This window comes from Lipophrys pholis, assembly GCF_963383615.2.
Source record: "Lipophrys pholis genome assembly, chromosome: 12".
In the NCBI taxonomy this organism is placed as follows: Eukaryota; Metazoa; Chordata; class Actinopteri; order Blenniiformes; family Blenniidae; genus Lipophrys; species Lipophrys pholis.
In genome coordinates this window covers 2326191-2350293 of record NC_137641.1, presented here as the reverse complement: position 1 = coordinate 2350293, position 24103 = coordinate 2326191, and the positions used below count along the sequence as shown (strand labels likewise).

Here is a 24103-nt window from a genome sequence, read left to right as displayed (position 1 = left end):
AGAGAGGAGGAGGAGGAGAGAGGAGGAGGAGGAGGAAGGAGAGAGGAGGGAGGAGGAGAGAGGAGGAGGAGGAGAGAGGAGGAGGACTTCTTCAGCTTTCCCTTCCCTGCAGGAAAAATACTTTTCTTTCTTTCTGAACTTTCCTTTGTTGAAAAGTTGTTCATCTCCAGTAATTCCTGTTTTAATGAAAGACTTTAAATGTAAAATGTTTTATCTATTTTAAAACACTGATATTCAAACTAAAGTCACTGATCATGTGGAGGAGGGTCCAACAGTCCGGACCTCACGTGACCCTCCCTGGTTCTGATCCATCTGACGTCACAATTCATACAATTGTTCAGACAGAAAGTTTTTATTGATTCAACTTTCATGTTTAAACAGCAACATCAGCAACGCTGATAACTGTAGTTTACATGTTGTTTTCCTCCCGTTTCCATGGAGACGGAGCGTTTTCACAAAGTGTCTTGTCTGGAGATGAAGCGTTTTCCCCGTTTCCATGGAGACGGAGCGTTTTCACAAAGTTGTGTTTTCCGACAAACTGCTCACTTTGAAATCAGAGTTCATCATGTTCACACGATGGAACAGTAGAACTCGGGCTTCATTGAGTAGAGACGACGACGATCACGTCTCCAGACGATCTCAAGAGTCCTGGAATGGAGGAAAAAGGACGACGTTGTCGAGGCGATGGACGGGAGTCGTTCTGAAAGGAACTCCAAACTTTATTCTCCATCCAAACACACTCCAGTAACTCTTTTCTCTCCAACATGAGAGCGTGTACACTGTGTAACACCAAAATACGTCCGACCAGAAAACCCGCCTCTCTACAAAATAAAGTTCCCCACCACAATTTTATTCTGGACCAATATATAAAAGTATTTATTTAAGTGTATCTATCGCTTATTGTATTTTATTTATTTCTTGTTTTGAGTGCAGTACAAGTTTATCTTTCGTTACTATAGTAACTATAGTATAGTTTTAAGTAACTAAAAGTTTTAAGTAACTAAAATATCTTGTAGTGTATACACTACAAGATATTTTTATATATTTAACCGGAGAGTCTTTTTTAAAATATGTACAATAAATGCTGTTCTAAATTCAAAGACATAATCGTGTAAATAATCGTGATTTCAATATTGCCCCAAATAATCCTGATTAGGATTTTTTCCATGCTCGAGCAGCCCGACTGAGAAACGTTAAAATCTTTTTAAAAGATCGTTCAGTCTTAATGTGTTGGGTTGTTCAGATCACAAGTTGCTCCATGTTGAGCTCCGTCCTCTTCTATCATCTGTGACGTGATAAATACACGTTCAGGGATGTTTTGTAATTAAAATCATAAATCTGAACACATTCAAGAGCAACGAGGCCAAAAATAAGAGCGGCTGTGATCCAAACACGAGTCGCTTCGTCAGAATGATTCTGGTTCCTGTTTGTGAAAATCAAACCCAACATGAAGCTTTACGACCTTTATTCACCGAAAAACTAAACCAACAAGAAAACAACAAATACAGAGTTTCATTCATTTTACACATTGAACATACGTCCAAGAGTGTGTGTGTGTGTGTGTGTGTGTGTGTGTGTGTGTGTGTGTGTGTGTGTGTGTTACACTTTGAAGCCTCAGAAGTCGTCAAACAGATTCTCAGCTGATGAAGCTGCTGCAGCTTCTTTAGAGCGACCTGCAAGAGAGACACTACACACACACACACACACACACACACACACACACACACACACACACACACACACACACACACACACACACACACACACACACACACACACACACACACACACACACACACACACACACACACACACACACACACACACACACACACACACACACACACACACACACACACACACACACACACAGGTCAGTGGACTAATGAAGCAGGTTTACAGTTTTCCCAAAGAGGAAGTGGATCATGTAGCGCAGGAGGAGACTAGAAACACATGGCTGTGTGTGTGTGTGTGTGTGTGTGTGTGTGTGTGTGTGTGTGTGTGTGTGTGTGTGTGTGTGTGTGTGTGTGTGTGTGTGTGTGTGTGTGACTCAGCCGTGTGGTGAAATCTTTCATCCTGTTTCTTAAAGTTTGTGTTTGGCTCAGTTTCAGTCCCCGTCACCACCACGGATGTTGTTTCACGTAACCATGGTTACTGTCCGATCATCCTCACGATGTTTTAAGAACCCGAAGAGGTTTCTTTTAAAAAAACTTGTTCCAGAGAGGAGGAATTAGAAAACGCCGCCTCGGATTTGACGTTTGGACGGACAAGACACACATCAGCTGAAAACGATGATGTCATGGCCCCGCCTCTCGACCTATAACCCCGCCTCCCTCTCCGTGACGTTATTAACACCACCAACATGGCGGACTACCTGCTCCAGGTGGAGCTGCAGGAGCTGCTGATGCTCGTCGCTTTAAACGCAGCGATGGACGCTTATAAGCATCCTATTCTCGTGCCTTGTTTACGATGACGTAGCGTGACGGCACAGGGGCACCATAGCTACTGAGGGCAGACTTGAAGCTTCCTGCCAGTCTTTGAATCGAGTTAATAGAAACCAGATTCATGATGAAAACTCAGCGTGATGTCGTCGGCCGCGCTCGGTGAGCAGCTGGAGCCGCTAAAAAACGTTTTTTTTAAATTAATTTGGCAACGATCTATAATAAAACTGATGATAAATGCATTCTAGGGACATACCTCTATCTCTCCTCTATAGCTCTATGATCCCCGCTCCCTCACCGAATCACATGGCCCCCGCAACCGGCCAATCGAAAAAAGAAAATGGCCGGCATATCAGGAAATAATGTTTAATTCACGGGCTGAGTATTTCAACATGATGGAGCAGATAACGGCTTTGGAAGCGACTGTTTGTAATCAGCTAGCAGAGTCACGCCAACTGCCGTAATCCGCGACTCCTTTCCCCGCGTAGTGCCGCGTAGCGAGCCGCTGTCCGCCGGCGCTCGTCGTCAAAACTCGTGTTACACACAAAATAAATCCCTTCTTTCTGGAGAATTAGGTTAGATAGATAGGATAGCTTTTTTCATCTAACTGTGGAGAAGTCATGGGTGAACTCCGCTCCCCGATAAAGTCCGCCCACTCTGCCCGAAATATGCTCGCTAGGCTTCTGCTCACAGACAGAGCCGCTGAGGAACCGTTATCGTGTAAAAACACAATTTACACTCAGAACTTCAAACTTTTTAATAAGAACTAGATTGTATATGTCGTTATTCATGGTACGGGGGAGGAATTCTTGGTGGCAGCCGGCGTCACACAGCCCGCTGGCACCTCCGCTAATTAGCTCATGCGCCGGTCTCGTGAAAACGCATTTACACACCTAACTTGTAACTTTTTTGTAAGAATTCGATTAGATATGCCTTAATTCATCTTTTATTTCAGGATCTTTTTCCTGCTCATATTTTGCTTTTTATTTTTTTTTGTTGCTATTTTCGGTGGAGCGTGTTCATCTGGTGAGTCAAACTGAATAAACGATAGTCGCATCATGGAGGCGAGGTTGTGCTGAGAAAAGGAAGCGCAAATATCCAAGATAAACCTTTAAATAGTGAAATATGAACGGAAAAGCAGTGAAAACAGTCAAAATGAGCTGGATTTGTCCTTTTCTACGTTGTTTCATGCTCCGTGTCTTCTTCTCTGTTTCTGTGGCAGCGTTACAGCGCCACCTATAGGCCTGGCAGATGGACTACATTGTGTTGAGGAGTTTTCATGGCGTCGTGTCGACGGGGAACTTCTTCAGAACAACGAGGAGAAAACATCGTTTTGGATGGACTGGACGGGGAGTAAAGCGAGCTGGAAGAGCAGAGGATTCTGGGGATTCAAAGCCACAAAGCTTCAGGTCAAAAAGATGTGGGGGCGGGGCTTAGTTAAAATCATTACCAACTGGACGACAAACTGCTGGAACCAGTTAGGAGGAAACAGGAGATGTGTTCCAGAGGAGAGAACCTCCAGGACCAGCGGAGACTCTATGGCTCAAACCGTTGAAGGGGGATTGGGGGTGGGGGGTGGGGTGGGGTGGGGGGGGGGCTGCTCAACAGTGCTCATTGCTCAAGGACACTACATCAACGGACACGGGAAGCATTAAAACACGGTCACCACATCGGGGGGGCTCCTGAACACACCATATGACCCGAGACCTGTACTACGAAGCTGAGTTTTCTCTTATCAAGATAACTTCAAAAATAAACTCTGGTTTTCTCTTATCGAGATAACTTCAAGGATTAACTCTGGTTTTCTCTAATCCAGGTAACTTCAGGATTAACTGTTGTTTTCCCTTATGGAGATAACTTCAGGATTAACTCTGGTTTTCTCTTATCCAGGTAACTTCAGGATTAACTCTGGTTTTCTGTACTACGACGCTGGTTCACTTCTCACCAGGATAAATCACCATGGTAACTGACTCTGAATGTCTGACCTGCTCCAGAGCAGGATATGTTCTGGGTAAGATCACAGTGAGTGTAAAGCTCCGCCTCCTGACCAATCAGAGCTCTTGGAAAATGCCCCGCCCATTCTTAAACGATGGTGATTGGTGGACGGGTTCAGCGCTGAGCTGCAGCAGAGAGGAGAAATTAATTTAGAGCTTTTTGACAGAATAAAATAAATCCTGGTCTCTGAGGCTCTGAAGGAGGTTCTGGTTCTTGACTTGTTCCAGGTCTGTTTATCTCCACGAGGGTTAATCTGGAATAATGAGGTTCATGATCACACCTGACAGAACTGCAGAAACATGAATTTATGGACACAGAACTTCTCCTGTCGTCACGGTGATGAATTAATATTCCAACATAAAACAGAGAAACAGCCTCAAAACAACTGGATGGAGAATCTAAAGGAAAAGATCAGTGAGGAAGTTCAGCCCGACACGTTCTGCTGGAATAAAGTGAAACTGATTGATCAGCGGACGGGCTGTCCGTTTATATCGCTGATAAATTAATCTGCTCTAATCTCACCAGGTCAGCATTAACAAGTCAGGAAGGTTCTGGTTCTGGCTGCAGCAGCAGTGTTGCTTTGAGCTGCTGGATGAGTTTGAATTCTTCATAATCTCAGAGATTAACTGCTCCTTCAGTAATCTGTAAACTGCTCTGCAGTTTCTCCTGTGTGTGATTGGTCAGATGCTGCAAGCTCCGCCCTTTTTTTGTGAACGTGCACAGGTAGGCCTGGGTTGAACCAGAGACTTGATAACCTGCTTCATGGTAACGGTGATCAGGATCCAGTGTCTGGATCAGTTAACCAGGAAACTGACAAATCCTGGATACGTTGATCAGGGAGTAGTACAGGCCTCTGGAGACCCTGAACACGTCACATGACCTGGGGACCCTGAACACATCACATGACCCGGAGACCCTGAACACGCCATATGACCTGGGTACCATGAAAACACCACATGACCTGGGTACCATGAAAACACCACATGACCTGGGTACCATGAACACGCCACATGACCTGGAGACCCTGAGCCCACCACAGAGAAACATCTCTGTGCTCTTTTGACCTTTTCGACATGATTGAGCTGAACATTTGCTTCATTTGGGACTTTTCACAAACGTTTGAGCTCATTTCCTGTGTTGTAACGTTTTCACCGTCTGACGTCCTGCTTCTCGTTCTGAGTTCATTCAGAGGCGCAGGCTCATTTAGGGCTTTTTCTTTCATGGGGACACTTTTCTTCAGTCTCCATTGATGAGGAAACGTTTCAAAGAAAGGATGCGAGTACCCCAGGAAGGGAGGAACCCAGGATGTGAGTACCCCAGGAAGGGAGGAACCCAGGAAGTGAGTACCCCAGGAAGGGAGGAAACCAGGAAGGGAGTACCCCAGGAAAGGAGGAACCCAGTGTGGTCCCGAAAATCACAATCTACCTGGGAATTATCACCAACAAATATCATCAATAATCTGACAAATATTGTCAATAATCCAACAAATAGTCAATAATCCAACATATCACCAATTATCTGACAAATCCAATCCAACAAATATATCAAAAAACAAATACCCTAAAAATATCATCAATAATCCAACAAAAACAATAATTCAACAAATATCATCAAGAGAGCTGGAGGGCAGATTGTTGGAGCTGGAGGGCAGTTTGTTGGAGCTGGAGGGCAGTTTGTTAGAGCTGGGGGGCAGTTTGTTGGAGCTGGGGGGCAGATTGTTGGAGCTGGAGGGCAGTTTGTTGGAGCTGGGGGGCAGATTGTTGGAGCTGGGGGGCAGATTGTTGGAGCTCGGGGGCAGTTTGTTGGAGCTGGAGGGCAGTTTGTTGGAGCTGGGGGGCAGATTGTTGGAGCTGGGGGGCAGATTGTTGGAGCTGGGGGGCAGTTTGTTGGAGCTGGAGGGCAGTTTGTTGGAGCTGGGGGGCAGATTGTTGGAGCTGGGGGGCAGATTGTTGGAGCTCGGGGGCAGTTTGTTGGAGCTGGAGGGCAGTTTGTTGGAGCTGGGGGGCAGATTGTTGGAGCTGGAGGGCAGTTTGTTGGAGCTGGGGGGCAGATTGTTGGAGCTGGGGGGCAGTTTGTTGGAGCTGGAGGGCAGATTGTTGGAGCTGGGGGGCAGATTGTTGGAGCTGGAGGGCAGTTTGTTGGAGCTGGGGGGCAGTTTGTTGGAGCTGGGGGGCAGATTGTTGGAGCTGGAGGGCAGATTGTTGGAGCTGGAGGGCAGATTGTTGGAGCTGGGGGGCAGATTGTTGGAGCTGGAGGGCAGTTTGTTGGAGCTGGGGGGCAGATTGTTGGAGCTGGAGGGCAGATTGTTGGAGCTGGAGGGCAGTTTGTTGCTTTTGCCCCGCTCAGTGACTTTGTGTTGGCAGCAGATTTCAGAACAAGAACAGAGACTGTGAGGAGCTGTGAAAAGACGAAAGTCTCACACACACACACACACACACACACACACACACACACACACACACACACACACACACACACACACACACACACACACACACACACACACACACACACACACACACACACACACACACACACACACACACACACACACACACACACACACACACAGCTGACTCCAGGTTACACGTCTCTCATCTCATTAGTGACCCTCAGATCTTTGTTCCTCGCCAGCTGCTGAGCCGCAGAGGAAACACGTCGCAGCAGAACCTCGTAAACCCGCCGCCGGCGCTCAGCGCCCATAAAACTCGCCGGAGCCAAACCCGATATCCCTCCACCCAGGGACGCCCCCAAGGTGTTCAGCTGGAGGTCCAGAAACTGAAAGGAGGTCAAAGACTTTACGTCCTCCCTCACTGTCTGCCTCCATCTCAGTCTCTTCACTCCTACTGGAGATCTAATCCCTGCAGGAGCTCACAGGATTATAATCTGCTCTAATCTGGACATTAGAGGAAGAAGATGCTCTATAATGAGTGGGGTGAGGGAGAACGGGAGGGGGGGTTTGGTGGGTGTGGCTCCACAGTAAAGGAGGGCGGGGTCATGTCTCACTATGAAAACAAAGTGGTATTTATTTTTAGCGACGGCGTCAAACCCTGAAGACGAATCTGACAGAACTTCACTGGCTGAGACCAGCAGAACCCCACAACCCACTAGACTACACAATAAAGACACAATAAAGACACAATAAAGACAATAAAGACACAATAAAGACAATAAAGACACAGACGCCAAGTGGGAGGAGCTTCATTAAACAGTCCAACACACACGGAAAGACATCGTGTGTGTTAGTGTGTGTTACCTGTGTGTGTGTTAGTGTGTGTTACCTGTGTGTGTGTTAGTGTGTGTTACCTGTGTGGGTGTTAGTGTGTGTTATCTGTGTGTGTGTTAGTGTGTGTTACCTGTGTGTGTGTTAGTGTGTGTTACCTGTGTGGGTGTTAGTGTGTGTTATCTGTGTGTGTGTTAGTGTGTGTTACCTGTGTGTGTGTTAGTGTGTGTTACCTGTGTGTGTGTTAGTGTGTGTTACCTGTGTGGGTGTTAGTGTGTGTTATCTGTGTGTGTGTTAGTGTGTTACCTGTGTGTGTGTTAGTGTGTGTTACCTGTGTGGGTGTTAGTGTGTGTTATCTGTGTGTGTGTTAGTGTGTGTTACATGTGTGTGTGTTAGTGTGTGTTACCTGTGTGGGTGTTAGTGTGTGTTATCTGTGTGTGTGTTAGTGTGTGTTACCTGTGTGTGTGTGTTAGTGTGTGTTACCTGTGTGTGTGTTAGTGTGTGTTACCTGTGTGTTAGTGTTACCTGTGTGTGTGTGTTAGTGTGTGTTACCTGTGTGTTAGTGTGTGTTACCTGTGTGTGTGTTAGTGTGTGTTACCTGTGTGTGTGTTAGTGTGTGTTACCTGTGTGTTATCTGTGTGTGTGTTAGTGTGTGTTACCTGTGTGTGTGTTAGTGTGTGTTACCTGTGTGTTAGTGTTACCTGTGTGTGTGTGTGTGTGTTAGTGTGTGTTACCTGTGTGTGTGTTAGTGCGTGTTACCTGTGTGTGTGTTAGTGTGTGTTACCTGTGTGTGTTAGTGTGTGTTACCTGTGTGTTACCTGTGTGTGTTAGTGTGTGTTACCTGTGTGTGTGTTAGTGTGTGTTACCTGTGTGTGTTAGTGTGTGTTACCTGTGTGTGTGTGTTAGTGTGTGTTACCTGTGTGTGTGCGACGCCCCCGGGCATCCCCCCTGGGTGACGGCGGGCGGGGGCGCCTCCAGTTGACGGAAACGACGCTTGCGGTTGGGCGCCACGTCTGTGATGTCACTCAGGCTGTCGTCCAATGGGCTGCCGGGAGGGGCCGTCTCTGGACGGGGGAGACAGGAGACTTTAACGGAGCTCGAAGTCACTGAAAACTTTTTGTAAACGTTCCGTCTCTGTGGAAACGGGAGAACATGCGAACTACAAAGCTTTCAGAACGTTGTCTAAACGTGAAACTTTTCTGAAACGAAAGAGCAAAAACGTTTTCACTTGAGACGTTGTCGTGGAAACGGGGCCTTAGAATTCAAAACAGAATTGATAATAAAATAAAGGAAACATCAACGCCTCGAGGCTTGAAGAAAGTAAAGTTCTCCAAACAGACACAACCCTCTTCTTCACTTCATCTCAGTGTAGGATGAAGATGATGAAGCTCATTCGCAAACACACAACTTGACTTCACTTTTCACCTCCCCCCCCCCCCCCCCCCCCCCCGACCGTCTGAGGCATCGCCATGGCAACAGCAGCAACAACACTGACCCTGCAGAACTCCCCCGTCACTCAGAGAGAAATTACAACACCGAGCCTCCAACCTCCGTCAGAGAAGAAGAATGACCACATGACGGAGGAGGAGGAGGGTGACCCCCCGAACAACCCCCCCACACACACCCCACACGCTCCATCATTACATAACAACCTGTGACAGATTACCTCAGTGATGATGTAAACACAGACACGTATGTGTGTGTGTGTGTGTGTGTGTGTGTGTGTGTGTGTGTGTGTGTGTGTGTGTGTGTGTGTGTTGTTTTAGCCATTGGAAGTGACTACTTGATTACAATTCAGAGAACTCATTTGAATTTACTGCAGAAGCAAAGTAACGAGTTACTTGGATTTTGTGTCGTTCTGTTTATTCTCAAGTCTTTGTGTGTTTTTCAAATCTATTCAATTCAACTTTATTTATACAGCAACAAGAAAGAACCTGCAGAACCAGACTCACAGGAACAGAAACCTACAGAACCAGAGGAGAAGGAGGAGGAACCTGCAGAACCAGACTCAGAGGAGGAGACACCTGCAGAACCAGAGAAAGAGGAAGAGAAACCTGCAGAACCAGACTCAGAAGCGGAGGAACCTGCAGATCCAGACTCAGAGGAGGAGGAACCTGCAGAACCAGACTCAGAGGAAGAGAAACCTGCAGATCCAGACTCAGAGGAGGAGACACCTACAGAACCAGACTCAGAGGAAGAGACACCTGCAGAACCAGACTCAAAGGAGGAGAAACAAGTAGAACCAGACTCAGAAGCGAAGGAACCTGCAGATCCAGACTCGGAGGAGGAGGAACCTGCAGAACCAGACTCAGAGGAAGAGACACCTACAGAACCAGCTTCAGAGGAAGAGACACCTGCAGAACCAGACTCATGGAGGAAGAACCTGCAGAACCAGACTCAGAGACACCTGCAGAACCAGACTCAGAGGAAGAGACACCTAGAGAACCAGACTCAGAGGAAGAGACACCTGCAGAACCAGACTCATGGAGGAGGAACATGCAGAACCAGACTTAGAGGAAGAGACACCTGCAGAACCAGACTCAGAGGAAGAGACACCTAGAGAATCAGACTCAGAGGAAGAGACACCTGCAGAACCAGACTCATGGAGGAGGAACCTGCAGAACCAGACTCAGAGGCGGAGGCTTTTCTGCTGGCCAGTTGCGGTGAGGGGATAGAGAAGAGGAAAGGATGTGACAGTTTAAATGTTATTTTGTGTGTTTTAGTGTCACGTTGTGTTGATGTGGTCCTGGCAGTGCCTCACCTGGTGCTGGGAGGTCAGAGGTCGTGGTTGGCGGCTCTTCATCAGTACTTCCTCCGTACTCGTCGTCCTGATCGACTGTCTGCTCCGACTTCAAGGAATCTTTGTGTTTCGGTTTGTTCCTGCAACACACACCTCCATCAAACCTGTGTGTGTGTGTGTGTGTGTGTGTGTGTGTGTGTGTGTGTGTGTGTGTGTGTGTGTGTGTGTGTGTGTGTGTGTGTGTGTTACCTGTCCTCCAGGCGACTCGCTGTCTCCTGCAGACTCCTCAGTTTGCTTTTCTTCTCATTCAGGACAAGAACGAAGCGCGAGAACAAGTCGGCCTCCAGAGTCTCTTTACCTTCAGCGTAACGCTTCAGCCTGAGACACACACACACACACACACACACACACACACACACACACACACACACACACACACACACACACACACACACACACACACACACACACACACACACACACACACACACACACACACACACACACACACACACACAGAGTATATAAAGTGTATGTGTTAAATGAAGTGTGTATGTTTATTGCTTGGCCATGCGCTGCTGCTCTGCTCTGTGTGTGTGTGTGTGTGTGTGTGTGTGTGTGTGTGTGTGTGTGTGTGTGTGTGTGTGTGTGTGTGTGTGTGTGTGTGTGTGTGTGTGTGTGTGTGTGTGTGTGTGTGTGTGTGTGTGTTAGAAGAAAAGTGTGTTTGTTATAATAAGTGTGTGTGTGTGTGTTAGAAGAAGTGTGTGTTTACTGCGTGGCCATGCGCTGCTGCTCTGCTCTCAGTCTCTGGTTTTCTTCCTTCAGTTTCTGGTTTTGAAGCTTCAGTTCGTTTCTTCTCTGCAGGTTTTGTCGCAGAAGATTCTTCACTGCTTCAAACGGCTCTGAGACGCCGGAGAGCGACACACTGCCCAGCCTGAACTGACACACACACACACACACGCACGCACGCACGCACGCACACACACACACACACACACACACACACACACACACACACACACACACACACACACACACACACACACACACACACACACACACACACACACACACACACACACACACACACACACACACACACACACACAGTGAAGGTATGTAAAACACCTGGATCCTGATGTGAGATTAGAGGGAAACATCAGGCAACACACTCTGAACACACACACACACCCTCAACTCACTCACACACACTGAACATATACACACACACACACACACACACACACACACACACACACACACACACACACACACACACACACACACACACACACACACACACACACACACACACACACACACACACACACACACACACACACACACACACAGCTGGTAGCAGTCACTCCGCACTCTTAAACAAACAGTTGGATTCTGGGAAATTGAGGCCACGGTGCCGTTATCTCCATCGCAGGTGGCGCCGACGTTGCCTCCAACGTAAACACAGTGGTCCAATGGCGGCGAGGCGGGGGGGGGGGGGGGGGGGTGCACCATTAGTCACTCACAGGTTAAAAATGTTCGGAGCAGAAAAACAGCTCGGTTCACATAACGTCAGAGATTATCAACTCAAAGCTCTCAGACACACAAAGACACCTGGGGAACGACACACAACTCCAGGGAGTACACAACTCCAACAACAACATTACTCCAAGAACTACAATCACACAACTCCAACTAACAACCAACAATCACACAACTCCAACTAACAACCAACAATCACACAACTCCAACTAACAACCAACAATCGCACAACTCCAACTACAGAAACACACAACTTTGCCCTCAGAACTTTAAATTCATTTTCAAAACCATGTTTGACTCAGAACACAGAACATCTTCCTCCCACGTGGCTCGCTGTTCAGCTGAACTCACTGAGATGTCCTTCTGCTTCTTCTCGTACGTCAGCGCGACGCCGCCGCCCCGCCGCTCCGCCAGCGTGAAGCTGTAGGGGGCGGAGGCTCCCGTCCCCGTCAGCGCCTCCTGCAGGTCGTGGACGTAACGCTCCGTCTGCATCTCCAGCTCCTCTGCCTCGGAGCGCACCTCCACCTCGCTCACTGAAGAAGAGGAAGAGAGGAAGAGGAGAAGAGTGACGTCATAGCGAGGACACAGAAACAACAATACAATTACAGTGAATCCTGCTTCATCCCGGCGGCCATTTTCTTCAAAGTATCACATTTCTGTCTGTCTGCCCCTCTCTCTCCCTCCTGTTGATCCACTCACACGCTTCATCTCTGCACAGACCTGCTCTGACAGGACGCTCTGTGACCTGCAGGAGGTGACTGACCCTGGAGGTGACCTCTCAGGTGACCCCTCAGGTGACCCTTGTAAACCTGCAGCCGGGTGTGCAGATGAGAAGAGGTCAGCTGTGCAGCTCTGGCAGGTGAGGCGATGCATGTGTGTATATGTGTGTGTGTGTGTGTGTGTGTGTGTGTGTGTGTGTGTGTGTGTGTGTTGTCACGCAGGTGAGGTGTCAGGTGAGCATAAATCTGTCATATAAAAGGTGAGTCGAGCAGCTGAGGTTTCATCCACCCAGATTCCCACTGAGCAGAGGAAAACGTTTCCTGGAGGTCACTGGAGGTCAAACGTCAGCCATCTTTGTAGTCTTACAGCTTCACATTAAAACATCATCCAAACTGTAAACAAACCACGAGACTACACTCCTTCTTGGACTACATCTCCACCAGCTTGTATGGTGTTCATGTAGTTTTCTCTCTTCACAGTGGGTGTGTATCTGGTGTATCGTGTGTATCGTGTGTATCGTGTGTACTGTGCTGAATGTTCCTACAGTGGAACGGCATCACACACTCACTTTACAAAGATTTTCCTTCTATTTCCATCAAGAGTGTAAACAAGAGTATTTTTTCCTCTTTGATCCAGTCTGACACGGATTGTGATCAGACAGTGTGTTGGTAAATCTCCCGTCTAAAAACTAGTCTGGAACTAATCTAAAGTGTGAAACTTGAAACGGATTCAAAAACTGGCTACAAACCTAGTCTAAAACTAGGTCAAAATTAAGAGTGAAACGTAGTCTGAAGTCAAGTCGAACACAAATCTAACATTGGTTTGAAACGTATTGTAAAACTAGACTTAAACTAGTCTGGAAACACATCGAAAACTGCTCTGTAAAGCCTCTGTAAAGCCTCAAATTGGCAAAAGACTTGTCTGAGCATAGTCTGAAATTGGCCTGAAAGCTAGTTTCAAAATTAGACTGAAACTGGACTAAAACTAGTCTGAAACTAGAATAAAACTAGACTGAAACTAGAATAAAACGAGACTGAAACTAGAATAAAACTAGACTGAAACTAGAATAAAACTAGACTGAAACTAGAATAAAACTAGTCTGAAACTAGAATGAAACTAGACTGAAACTAGTCTGAAACTAGAATAAAACGAGACTGAAACTAGAATAAAACTAGACTGAAACTAGTCTGAAACTAGTCTGAAACTAGAATAAAACTAGACTGAAACTAGTCTGAAACTAGAATAAAATGAGACTGAAACTAGAATAAAACTAGTCTGAAACTAGAATAAAACTAGACTGAAACTAGAATAAAACTAGACTGAAACTATGAATGAATGAATGAATTAATTTCAAACATGTATAAAAAATATGTAACTATTTGTAAATACAAAAGAAAGAAAAAGTAAAAAAATAAAAATAAACATAGAGCCAATACATAACAAAACACCGCACATTGTTGGAAAAAGGAGTGGGAAGAAGTACAACACTTTTTAAATTCCCCACCACTTATCACCTATGTTTTAGTTTGTACACAGATATCCTTATAATTATATAATACAGCTATATAAATATATACTTTTTACACATATCTATATAAATTCATACCATACATACATTTCATAAATATCTATATAAATATATAATTACAAAAACAGAAATCTACTAAATACATATCCTTATAAATAAATATATATATACACATACATATACACACACATATATATAAAAACAACTATCCTCATAACTAAATATATACCATGTACTTAGTTACAATCTAACGATCAACACTAATCTATTCAGAGACTATTCTATGTATAGAGACATACTTCCTCTTCTATATACTTGTTCAAAAATATTGTTTTGTACCTTTTTTTTTTAAACAGATTTATATTTGCACTTTGTGGAACAGTCTGGAGACAGAACTAAAACAAAGTCACCCCACAGCTGGATACACACATGTTTTTCATCTTTGTTCAAACCTTTTGTAAAGTTTAGGTCCCCCCTCCCTTCCACTAAACATTCCCTGTATATTTTTTGGCAATAGATTATTTCGCGCTTTCTACATTAGTTGTGCTGTTCTGAATTAGACCAGATCCATAAATTTCAACATGTGTGACTTTATGAAAAGCGGGTTTGTGTGATCTCTGGATCCTGCATATCGGCTGCAGAGTGGTGTTGTAGGTGTTTCCCCAGATTTCTACAAAGAAAGTCAGATATGGCAAAAATAATAAGCAATATATAGTAAGCAAGGGTTTGTAGTCCAGAATATGTTTTGCTTTCCACAGAATTGCCGAGCATTTTGCCAGTTTAGCTCGTATGTATCCTACATGAGGTGTCCAGCAGAATTTATAATCCAAAATCGCACCAACAAATTTAATTTCCTGTATCCTTTCTATTTTAGTATGGTCTATTATCAATTCTAGATTACAATCTATTTAGTGTCTCCCAAACAACATGATCTTTGTTTTGATTAGATTTAATAATAATTTATTTTTGTCAAACCATAGTTTTAGTTTATTTATTTCAGTTGTGATCGTCTCCAAAGTCTGCTTCAGATTCTCGCCTGAAAAAAACATATGGTGTCGTCTGCAAACAAAACAAATTTCAGGACTTGTGAAACTCTACACAAATCATAGATATGAATAATTTCAGACCTAATATCGACCCCAGTGGTACCCCGCATGTAATGTTCATGAAATCAGATTTATGTTCACCGATCTGCACAAACTGTTTCTTAGAGAACTCGACAGGCAGCTCAGTCCAACTCCCCTAATACCATACTTATAGTTTACTAATAAGATCTTATGATCAATGGAATCCAATGCTTTTCTTTAGGGCCGTATATACTCCAATTCCAATTTTGTTTATTGTCCATACAGTTTGTGATTTCCTCTATTAGTTCCATTAGTGCCAGCGAAGTTGATCTGTCTGTTCTAGATCTATACTGACCGTCAGTAAGGAGGTTCTGTCTTTAATGAATTGGTCCAGTCTATCTGATAAAAGCTTTTTGAGTATTTTGGAGAATTGGGGGAGTAAAGAAACAGGCCTGTAGTTTGTGAAATGGTGTTTATCTCCGGTTTTGAACAATGGTATCACTTTTGCAATTTTCATTTGGTCTGGAAATGTACCTGAATGAAAAGATAAACTGCAGCTGTGGGTGAGTGGCTTTACAACTCCTTCAATAACTGTCTTTATTGTTGACATGTCGATATCATTCCAGCCTGTAGAGGTCTTGTTTTTACATTTTCTTACAATTTCCATAATTACTTGATTATCAACTGCACTTAGAAAAATTGTACTTGGATTTCTGTACCCCATAACTTCTATGTCCCCACCTTGTGTCGTCTCTGCTTCCTTTATTTTTCCTGCTAAATCTGGTCCCACATTTTAAAAAGAATTGGTTAAAACTAGGGACGTCCCGATCACACTTTTTTGCCCCCGATACCGATCCGATCTTTCAAAATTTAGTATCGGCCGATACCGATACTTTCCCGATCTGATACTTACTATTGCAAATATACTCAATAGTCTATTATTGGAGCGACTATGAACACGGCTCAACACGAGGCTTCAGGACATGTAGTACACATGTCAGGCCTTTAGGGGCGCTGTGACTCACCAAACACAACAGAAAAGCAGAAGAAGACAGACCACATAGAAATATAGAAGTAGCCTTCTGCACATAAACACATAACCACTATATATAACTCTAGTTTTATAGGTCTATGGCCCCGCTCCGCCTGCTTCTAGCTTCTGCAGCTCCACCCGAGCTTCTAGTCCCTGATTGTTCTGGTTAGTAGGTGACGTTGTGGTTATTAGGTGACGTTGTGGTTAGTAGGGGACGTTGTGGTTATTAGGGGACGTTGTGGTTATTAGGTGACGTTGTGGTTAGTAGGGGATGTTGTGGTTATTAGGGGACGTTGTGGTTAGTAGGGGACGTTGTGGTTAGTAGGGGACGTTGTGGTTATTAGGTGACGTTGTGGTTAGTAGGGGACGTTGTGGTTAGTAGGTGACGTTGTGGTTAGTAGGTGACGTTGTGGTTAGTAGGGGACGTTGTGGTTAGTAGGGGACGTTGTGGTTAGTAGGGGACGTTGTGGTTAGTAGGTGACGTTGTGGTTATTAGGTGACGTTGTGGTTAGTAGGGGACGTTGTGGTTAGTAGGTGACGTTGTGGTTATTAGGTGACGTTGTGGTTAGTAGGGGACGTTGTGGTTAGTAGGGGACGTTGTGGTTAGTAGGTGACGTTGTGGTTAGTAGGTGACGTTGTGGTTAGTAGGGGACGTTGTGGTTATTAGGTGACGTTGTGGTTAGTAGGGGACGTTGTGGTTAGTAGGGGACGTTGTGGTTAGTAGGGGACGTTGTGGACCGCGGTTTGTTTTTTGTTGTTGTTTTTTTAGATCAGCGGGGTGATCGGCTGGATTTGCCGATCCCCGATCACTCACAAATCACTAACAAATCACTAATATCCCTAGTAAATATATTATGTATTGAAGTGTCTCAGTGAGAAGGGATCCTGCTTGGTCTGGGGGTGGTGGGATAGAATCCCATACCGAACACTGAGTTCATGAATTCTTCTGTCATTTTATGTTTCTTATGATTTAAGCGGTCGATGTTAAAACCACCACACATGTACGTGACCTTCTGTCTGGATTACGTTGAAGTACGTTCCATTCAGTCCCTGAACACTTCGATGCTTGATCCAGGCGATCTGTATTTACAGCTCACGTTATAGTTTTTATTTTTTCCACAACATATTTCTACTGTGATGAACTCAATCAAATCATCAACAGCGACCGTCATTTTTCTAATTAATTTTATATTCCACACTAATATAAACATATACTGCCACTCCTCCTCTGTTTTTGGTTTTTCTGTTGATATAAATAAATTCCTACCCGTTTAGCTCAAACTCTGCTCCCCTCTCATCATTGATCCAGGTTTCTGATATGATATTATATCGAATAGAGTATTGAACCGACTGAGATATTGGCGTACAAACTTCTGGTGTTGAAGTGAATAACTGAGATCTTATTTTCTTCTCTGGTCGTTGTATTGTACTGATTTTCAGTGTAACACCAGAAGCTGATTATTTTCCTTATCAATGTTATTATTATATCTTGTGTTTTATGCTCCGTATAAAGGAACGTGTCCAGCTCTTGTGTCCCGGGTCCTTGTGTCATGATTGTAGGTTTTTTCTTGAGTTTGATCATTTCATCACTTCGATTCCTCAGAATTTGTCCAGTTGGACATTAATCTCAGATGACCAAGACCTTGTCCTCTTATGGAGATCCCTTCAGTTTTAGGACTATTTTGCAGTTTTGTGTCCATGTGTTTGGGATTTTCCCTGCTTCCTCGGTCGTCTCGCCTTTCTTGTGATGTTTTTTTTTTTTTGGTGAAGTGCTCATTTAGAAAAGCGTCCCGGCCTTTCAGTTTCCTCCCTTTGCTTTAACGGTCACATTTTATGCTTTCTGTTGGCAAATCTTATTATTACAGCCGGTTTGTCTGTAAACTAAACTGGTGGAAAACCAGTTTAAAACTGGACTAAAACTAGTTTTAAACTGGACTAAAACCAGTTTTAAACTGGACTAAAACCAGTTTTGTCCAAAAAGACCCAGGAAACAGTTTGTTGCTATTGAAGACTGTGTTCCTCAGTCTAATGTTCATTTCTCAGGTGTGACAATGCGAGTCGACCAATCAGCTGTGAGCTTTTACTCCGTTACACTTTAGTTCATGTGGCGACAGAAACGTGAAAAAGAAAAAAAAGAAGCTGAATTGAGCCGAGACGGATGAAGAGAACAGAAACATAGAGCGGACGAAGACGTACCTTGTCCCGTCCAGGCACTCTGTCCGTCAGTCAGGAGGACCTGGAAGCCCGCCCCTAAGCCCCGCCCCTCCCAGTCCACCCGCAGGAAGTAGGAGGAGTCTGGCTCAGAGGACACGGGGATTTCACGGATGGAAGTGTTCATGTCTGCAGACACACGGCAGTTTTACTTCAATGAAAACAACTGGTGGCGTTCCACAGGGCTCAACATTGGGACCCTTAGGATTTAGGTTTCCTTCACAAATGCTGCATTTTATTTCAAGCTTATTTTCAACAATATCAAAGTTTACATGACATGATACACAGATGAAAATATTTTGTGCCTGTAATCATAGAAAGAGTACTTGTGGAACTACTTTAGAGCATTTTCAAAAATTGCAGCTTCCGCGTATGTCGTTAAATTGTTTATGTACAATTCAGAGCCTCCATCCAACATCTGCAGTTGTTGAAGAGTTTTCTTGATAATGTAAATGTATGTTATCTACAGAATACACAGTTTTTTATACTGTTGTTTATTTGGTTTGGATAATCCTGTAAACGTCTTAGTGGTTACATTTCGTAAGACTCCCAGCATTCATCCAACATCTGAGCTGATCAAATCTCACTTCACACAACGTTTCTAATACTTCAGGAGAGAACTGAAACAGGTTTTATTGTTCTGTTTTTAATGGAAACCCAACATGTGAAGTTCCACTGGGCTGAATGTTGGACCCACTGCGGTTCATTCTTCAAACTGATCGATTCAGGATTTCATGATAAAAAATGATTTTCATTAGATTTTATTAGCAGAAGTTTTGTTTTAATTGAAATTGTTCAATCGAAAAAAATCTATTTCCTTCGGGCGCTAGTTCTGTTATTTACTATATATCAGAACTATAAAACCAACCCCAGGAATCCCTCAGGGCTCAACACTGGGCCCGTTACATTTGTTTTATTAGATAAGATCATATCAAACCAACTGAATCAGGATTCATTTCCATCACAAATTAGTTATTTGCTGATGATACTCGTCTATTTGGTTTCTATAAACAAACAACACAACGTGTGAAGGAACAAGTAGTTTCCCTTTTCGTTGAATTATTTAGTAAAACTCTCAGCTGGTAAAATGACTTCGATTCACCATCATCTTATCTTCCGTGTGTTCAGTTCACTTAAGTTTTAAAGGAGACATATCATGCTTTTAAATCCTTCCTTTTTACATATAAATCACACAGTTGTGGTCTATACAACGCGAAACTGCAATGCTTGGGTCTGAATTCCTCATTATTAGAGCTCCACAGGCCCCTTTTCTACCCCTTTTCTGATGTGCTTCTGAGAGCAACTCGTTTTGGGGCGGTCTCTTCATACCCCGCCTCCTCTCCAGGTTGCAGAGGTGACACTCGGTTCAACTCCACCCTGTTCGGCCATCTTTGTAGTTTGATAGAACAGATACAATTATCTAGCGGCGCAGAAACTTTATATTCACACATTATTTACAAAATGTCAACAAGGGAAGATTTGTCCATCCAGCCATACATGTTGGAGCCAGAGTCGGACCCGGCGGAGCCAGATGAAAATGACCATGATGCACCTGAAGAACAACGTCTTCATATGGATGTAACGCAATGGTGTGTTACTATATTTACACTAACTTCTCCATCCATGCCCACTACTACAATACTGCCTGTATTACAACGACTATTTAACACAGAAGTTACATTCTAATCTAAAACGAGCACACAGCGCTAACATATGAAGACGGTGCAACTGCTAATGCTAACAAAACAATGACAGGGACGTCTTATCATCACACTTTTTAGCGTTATATACAGCTTACCGAAGTGCTCTGTTCGTCGTCTCCATAGATAGAAGGAACTGACCGCTCAATCAGACCAAGTCTTTCGGCAAATCCTTCTTTATACTGGCGGAGGTTGCTGAAGCAGTCGTCCTTAAAGTGCTTCGCGCACACAAAAATGACCTTACCCACAGATGTGGGTACATTTCTGTGAAAAATAAAACTCAACCAGGCACTTGGAAAAGGTTCTGATGCTGGGAGACGGTGTAACGAAGCTTGTGGGTTACTACATCCAACAACCGAACATTTCCACTTATCCTCTCGTAACTTCGGTTGGACTACAAAATCGCAGCGAGAAACAAAAATGGCGGATTGCTCGAAATGTCGATGTCCTAATTTGGCAGTTCCGCTGAGAATACTGTGACGTCATTGTTCAAAAAACGTAATAGAGAATAGAAAAATCGAAACCGATCGCAAAATATGACCAAAACAGAATAAAAAGATATCAACGGAGCACCTGAAGAGACTACTTTGAACTTTTCTGTACTTCTAAACACTCTAAATATACAACAACATGCATTTAAGGGCTAAAAAAGTGGATTTAGCATGATATGTCCCCTTTAATGTTTCCCTAGAGCAGTCAGGATTTAAATTTAGATTGAAAAGACAAAGAAGGAAATAAAAACATTTCATTGGACTTTTCATATGATTCATTTCTTATTGTTAACCTGACCTGTGGTGTTCCACAGGGCTCAATATGGGGCTCACTACACTTTATTGTGGAAGTTGCAATAACATGAATATGTGTTTTGTGAGCAGATGAAGCGATTGAACTATAATTTCCACGTGAACCATGAAGCAGAACCATGAAGCAGAACCATGAAGCAGAACCCTGAAGCTGAACCATGAAGCTGAACCATGAAGCAGAACCATGAAGCTGAACCATGAAGCAGAACCTTGCTGCTCAGCGCTGGCGTCATTCTGTCTTCAGCAGACGATAAAACGAGCGGCGCAGCCTGGTGTCGGCGGGAAGCAGGTGTTTGAGGGATGGCCGGTCATTAGCCGGCAGCTCGCTGGGTTTCTTCAACGACAGATTACAGAGCGCCGCACGGCGCCGATGACACGGCGGCGAGAGTAAAACCTGCCGTTAACAATTACGTGACCCTCACTCTTCCGGGAGCACGGGCATTTTTCAGAGAACTTCAGCAGCACGTCGTCTGGTTTAATTGTTTCTAAACCGTCAAGAAGCTGTTGAGTCTCCAAAGAACAAAATCCACAGTGAAAAACAGAGAATTCGTTTTCTGTCACGTGGGACGGAGCAAGACACCCCCCCCCCCCCAAAAATAATATATATATATATTTAAGATTGATTATTATTGCATAAACATGGCGTTTGAACCATTTAATTCAGACGCTGGGTTCATAATAAAGCGTGATTTGCACTTTCTACCTACTTTGATTCAAGACCTTGAACAGTATTAGGTCACAACTACTAACTGCAGTTAGAAAGTAACTAGTTACACTGCAAGGTTCCTTGTAATGTCCTGTAATATTCACACAGTCATTATTTTAATGTCGGTTATTAGCTGAAGTTACAGAGGAAGGAAGACGCTCTATAATCTGGATGTTACAGGAGGCCGGTGCTCTATAATCTGGATGCCAGGGGAGGAAGATGCTCTATAATTTGATGTTAGATGAGACAGATGCTCTATAATTTGATGTTGGAGGGGGGAAGGGGCTCTATAATCTGATGTTAGAGGGGGAGATGCTCTATAATCTGGATATTAGAGGAGGAAGATACTCTCTAATCTGGATGTTAGAGGAGGAAGATGCTCTATACTTTGATGTTAGAGGAGGCAGATGCTCTATAATTTGGTGTTAGGGGGACGAGGCTCTATAATCTGGTGTTAGAGGGGGAGATGCTCTATAATCTGGATATTACATGATGGAGATGCTCTATAATCTGGATATAAGAGGCGGGAGGTGCTCTATAATCTGGCTGTTAGAGGTGGAAGATGCTTATTAATCTAGATGTTAGAGGAGGAAGATGCTCTATGATCTGGATGTGGAGGGGGAAGATGCTCTATAATCTGGATGTTAGAGGAGTAAAGTGCCCTATAACCTGGATGTTAATGGAAGAAGATGTTCTATCATCTGGATGTTAGAGGAAGAAGATGCTCTATAATCTGGATGTTAGAGGAAGAAGATGCTCTATAATCTGATGTTTGGGGGGAGATGCTCTATAATCTGGATGTTAAAGGAGGAAGATGCTCTATAATCTGATGTTACTGGGCGTTTCTACCTCCTACTGCCCGTTCCAGAGTTAATTCAGGATTATTGAGGCTGTCTTCAGTAAACAGGATCTCAGTGAAACAAAAACAGACTTTGATGCTAATGCTAAAGCTCACAGCCTTGTTGACGTTCCACTCATAATCACAAAACGATATTTTTCTAAACTAGACCCAAACCCTCTGGACTGGATAGAGTTTCTAAAAATGAGCTTTTAAAGCTGAACACATCTTGTTGAAGCTGAATGATCTCACCTTCCAATAAATAACTTTTTATTTCTTAAGTTTGACTAAAATCAGGCACAAAGAATTTGATTTACCCAAAGTCCACACTGCATATTGAGCGGTTAATCCTGTTTTATGTCATTGTCTGTGCTCACTTCTGTGTTGTTATCATTTATGTCAGACTTTGAATTCTCAAGGTATGAAAATTCGTGTAAATAAAGTTTGATAATTCTAACACGTTATAGTTAAAGTCGATAAAAAACAGACATACAGTTTAAGTGATGCTATATTTCCAACCCTCTGCGTTTCTTCTAATCGTCACTGTTGTAATTATAAAGTCACAACGTCGAAATATGAACTTTCAAACTCGTTTTTAAAAGTTGAAGCTCACTGCCCAAATCAAACATGGCGGCAAGTCAGTCTCCCTGGTGAAAACAACCCGCAGATATTCTGAAAATACGTGATTATTCCGCCTTTAAATTAAATTCACGTGTAATTTAGCCTCACATACACCCTGTTTGTCGTGTTTGTGCCTCTGAAGCTGCAGAAAATAAGAGCAAACCGAGCAGCGGCTAGGCTAAAGCAGCTAACAGTTTTGTAAACAGAGAAGCACGTGAGCGCAGTTAAGGTTTGTGTATGTGATGTCGGCGTGACGTCAGAGTGCGTCTTACCTGGCGCGGCTCCGCTTTGATCCGGGCCGTTAAATTCCCCTTTCAAATGTTTTATAGTGATTTCATATCGGTTTGAAGCCGCACAGGAAGTGAACTCGCCAGTCTTTAGGGTCTTTAGGTAGGCAAAGCGCGACACGCCTCAGGAGGCTTCTGATTGGCTGAGATCCTTAAACCTCTCTCAATAGAGCCAGTGATCAGGCTTTATTTTTCAGACTCTAACCAATCCAATCAATGAAGAGAAGGATGCTGACCAATCAGAGGCATAGAAGGGCGGGTTCACAAGGTAAATCCCCAGTTAGTAAGGATCGCTGTTTTTATGGTTTTAATGCTTTTTAACCGACCTTTTCTACTAAAACACACTTTTAAAAACTTCATAATGTTGTTTTTGGACTCCCTGCTCCTGCTATGCTACGTTTGCAGGTTTTTTTTGAGCTGATGATGCCTGATATGAGGATGTACAGTGGCCTGAAACCGTAACACTGTTAAAATAAAAGTTTCCTGAAACCAGAACAATGTTAAAATAAAAGTTTCTTGAAACCAGAACAATGTTAAAATAAAAGTTTCCTGAAACCTCATCAAGGTCCTGTCACTGTGACGCCTCCCTCAGACTGAGAAACCTTCATCAGGCTCTTCTTCAGAGCATGGAAACACTGGAGTGAAACA

The 24103-nt window shown here is 43.8% G+C and overlaps 1 protein-coding gene across 1 annotated transcript; it reads right to left on the bottom strand.

The window, feature by feature from the left end:
* Positions 1-338: 338 nt before the first annotated feature.
* Positions 339-23618, bottom strand: xrcc4 (X-ray repair complementing defective repair in Chinese hamster cells 4). Its single transcript, XM_080477418.1, has 8 exons — positions 23441-23618; positions 18486-18629; positions 12293-12474; positions 11172-11338; positions 10649-10777; positions 10421-10539; positions 8576-8723; positions 339-1687 (listed from the first exon to the last, which is right to left on the bottom strand). Exons 2-8 carry the CDS (start codon positions 18625-18627, stop codon positions 1615-1617), a joined length of 960 nt encoding a protein of 319 aa, XP_080333544.1. The 5' UTR covers positions 18628-18629; positions 23441-23618; the 3' UTR covers positions 339-1614.
* Positions 23619-24103: the final 485 nt, after the last annotated feature.

Coding starts and splice junctions, on each gene's coding strand:
- xrcc4 (XM_080477418.1), bottom strand. CDS start 18,627: ATGAACACTTCCATCCGTGAAATCCCCGTGTCCTCTGAGCCAGACTCC. Junction 11,339..12,292: donor AGAAGCAGAAGGACATCTCA/GTGAGTTCAGCT, acceptor TGTGTGTGTCAG/TTCAGGCTGGGCAGTGTGTC. Junction 1,688..8,575: donor GGGGCGTCGCACACACACAG/GTAACACACACT, acceptor GTGTGTGTGTAG/TGTCTCTCTTGCAGGTCGCT.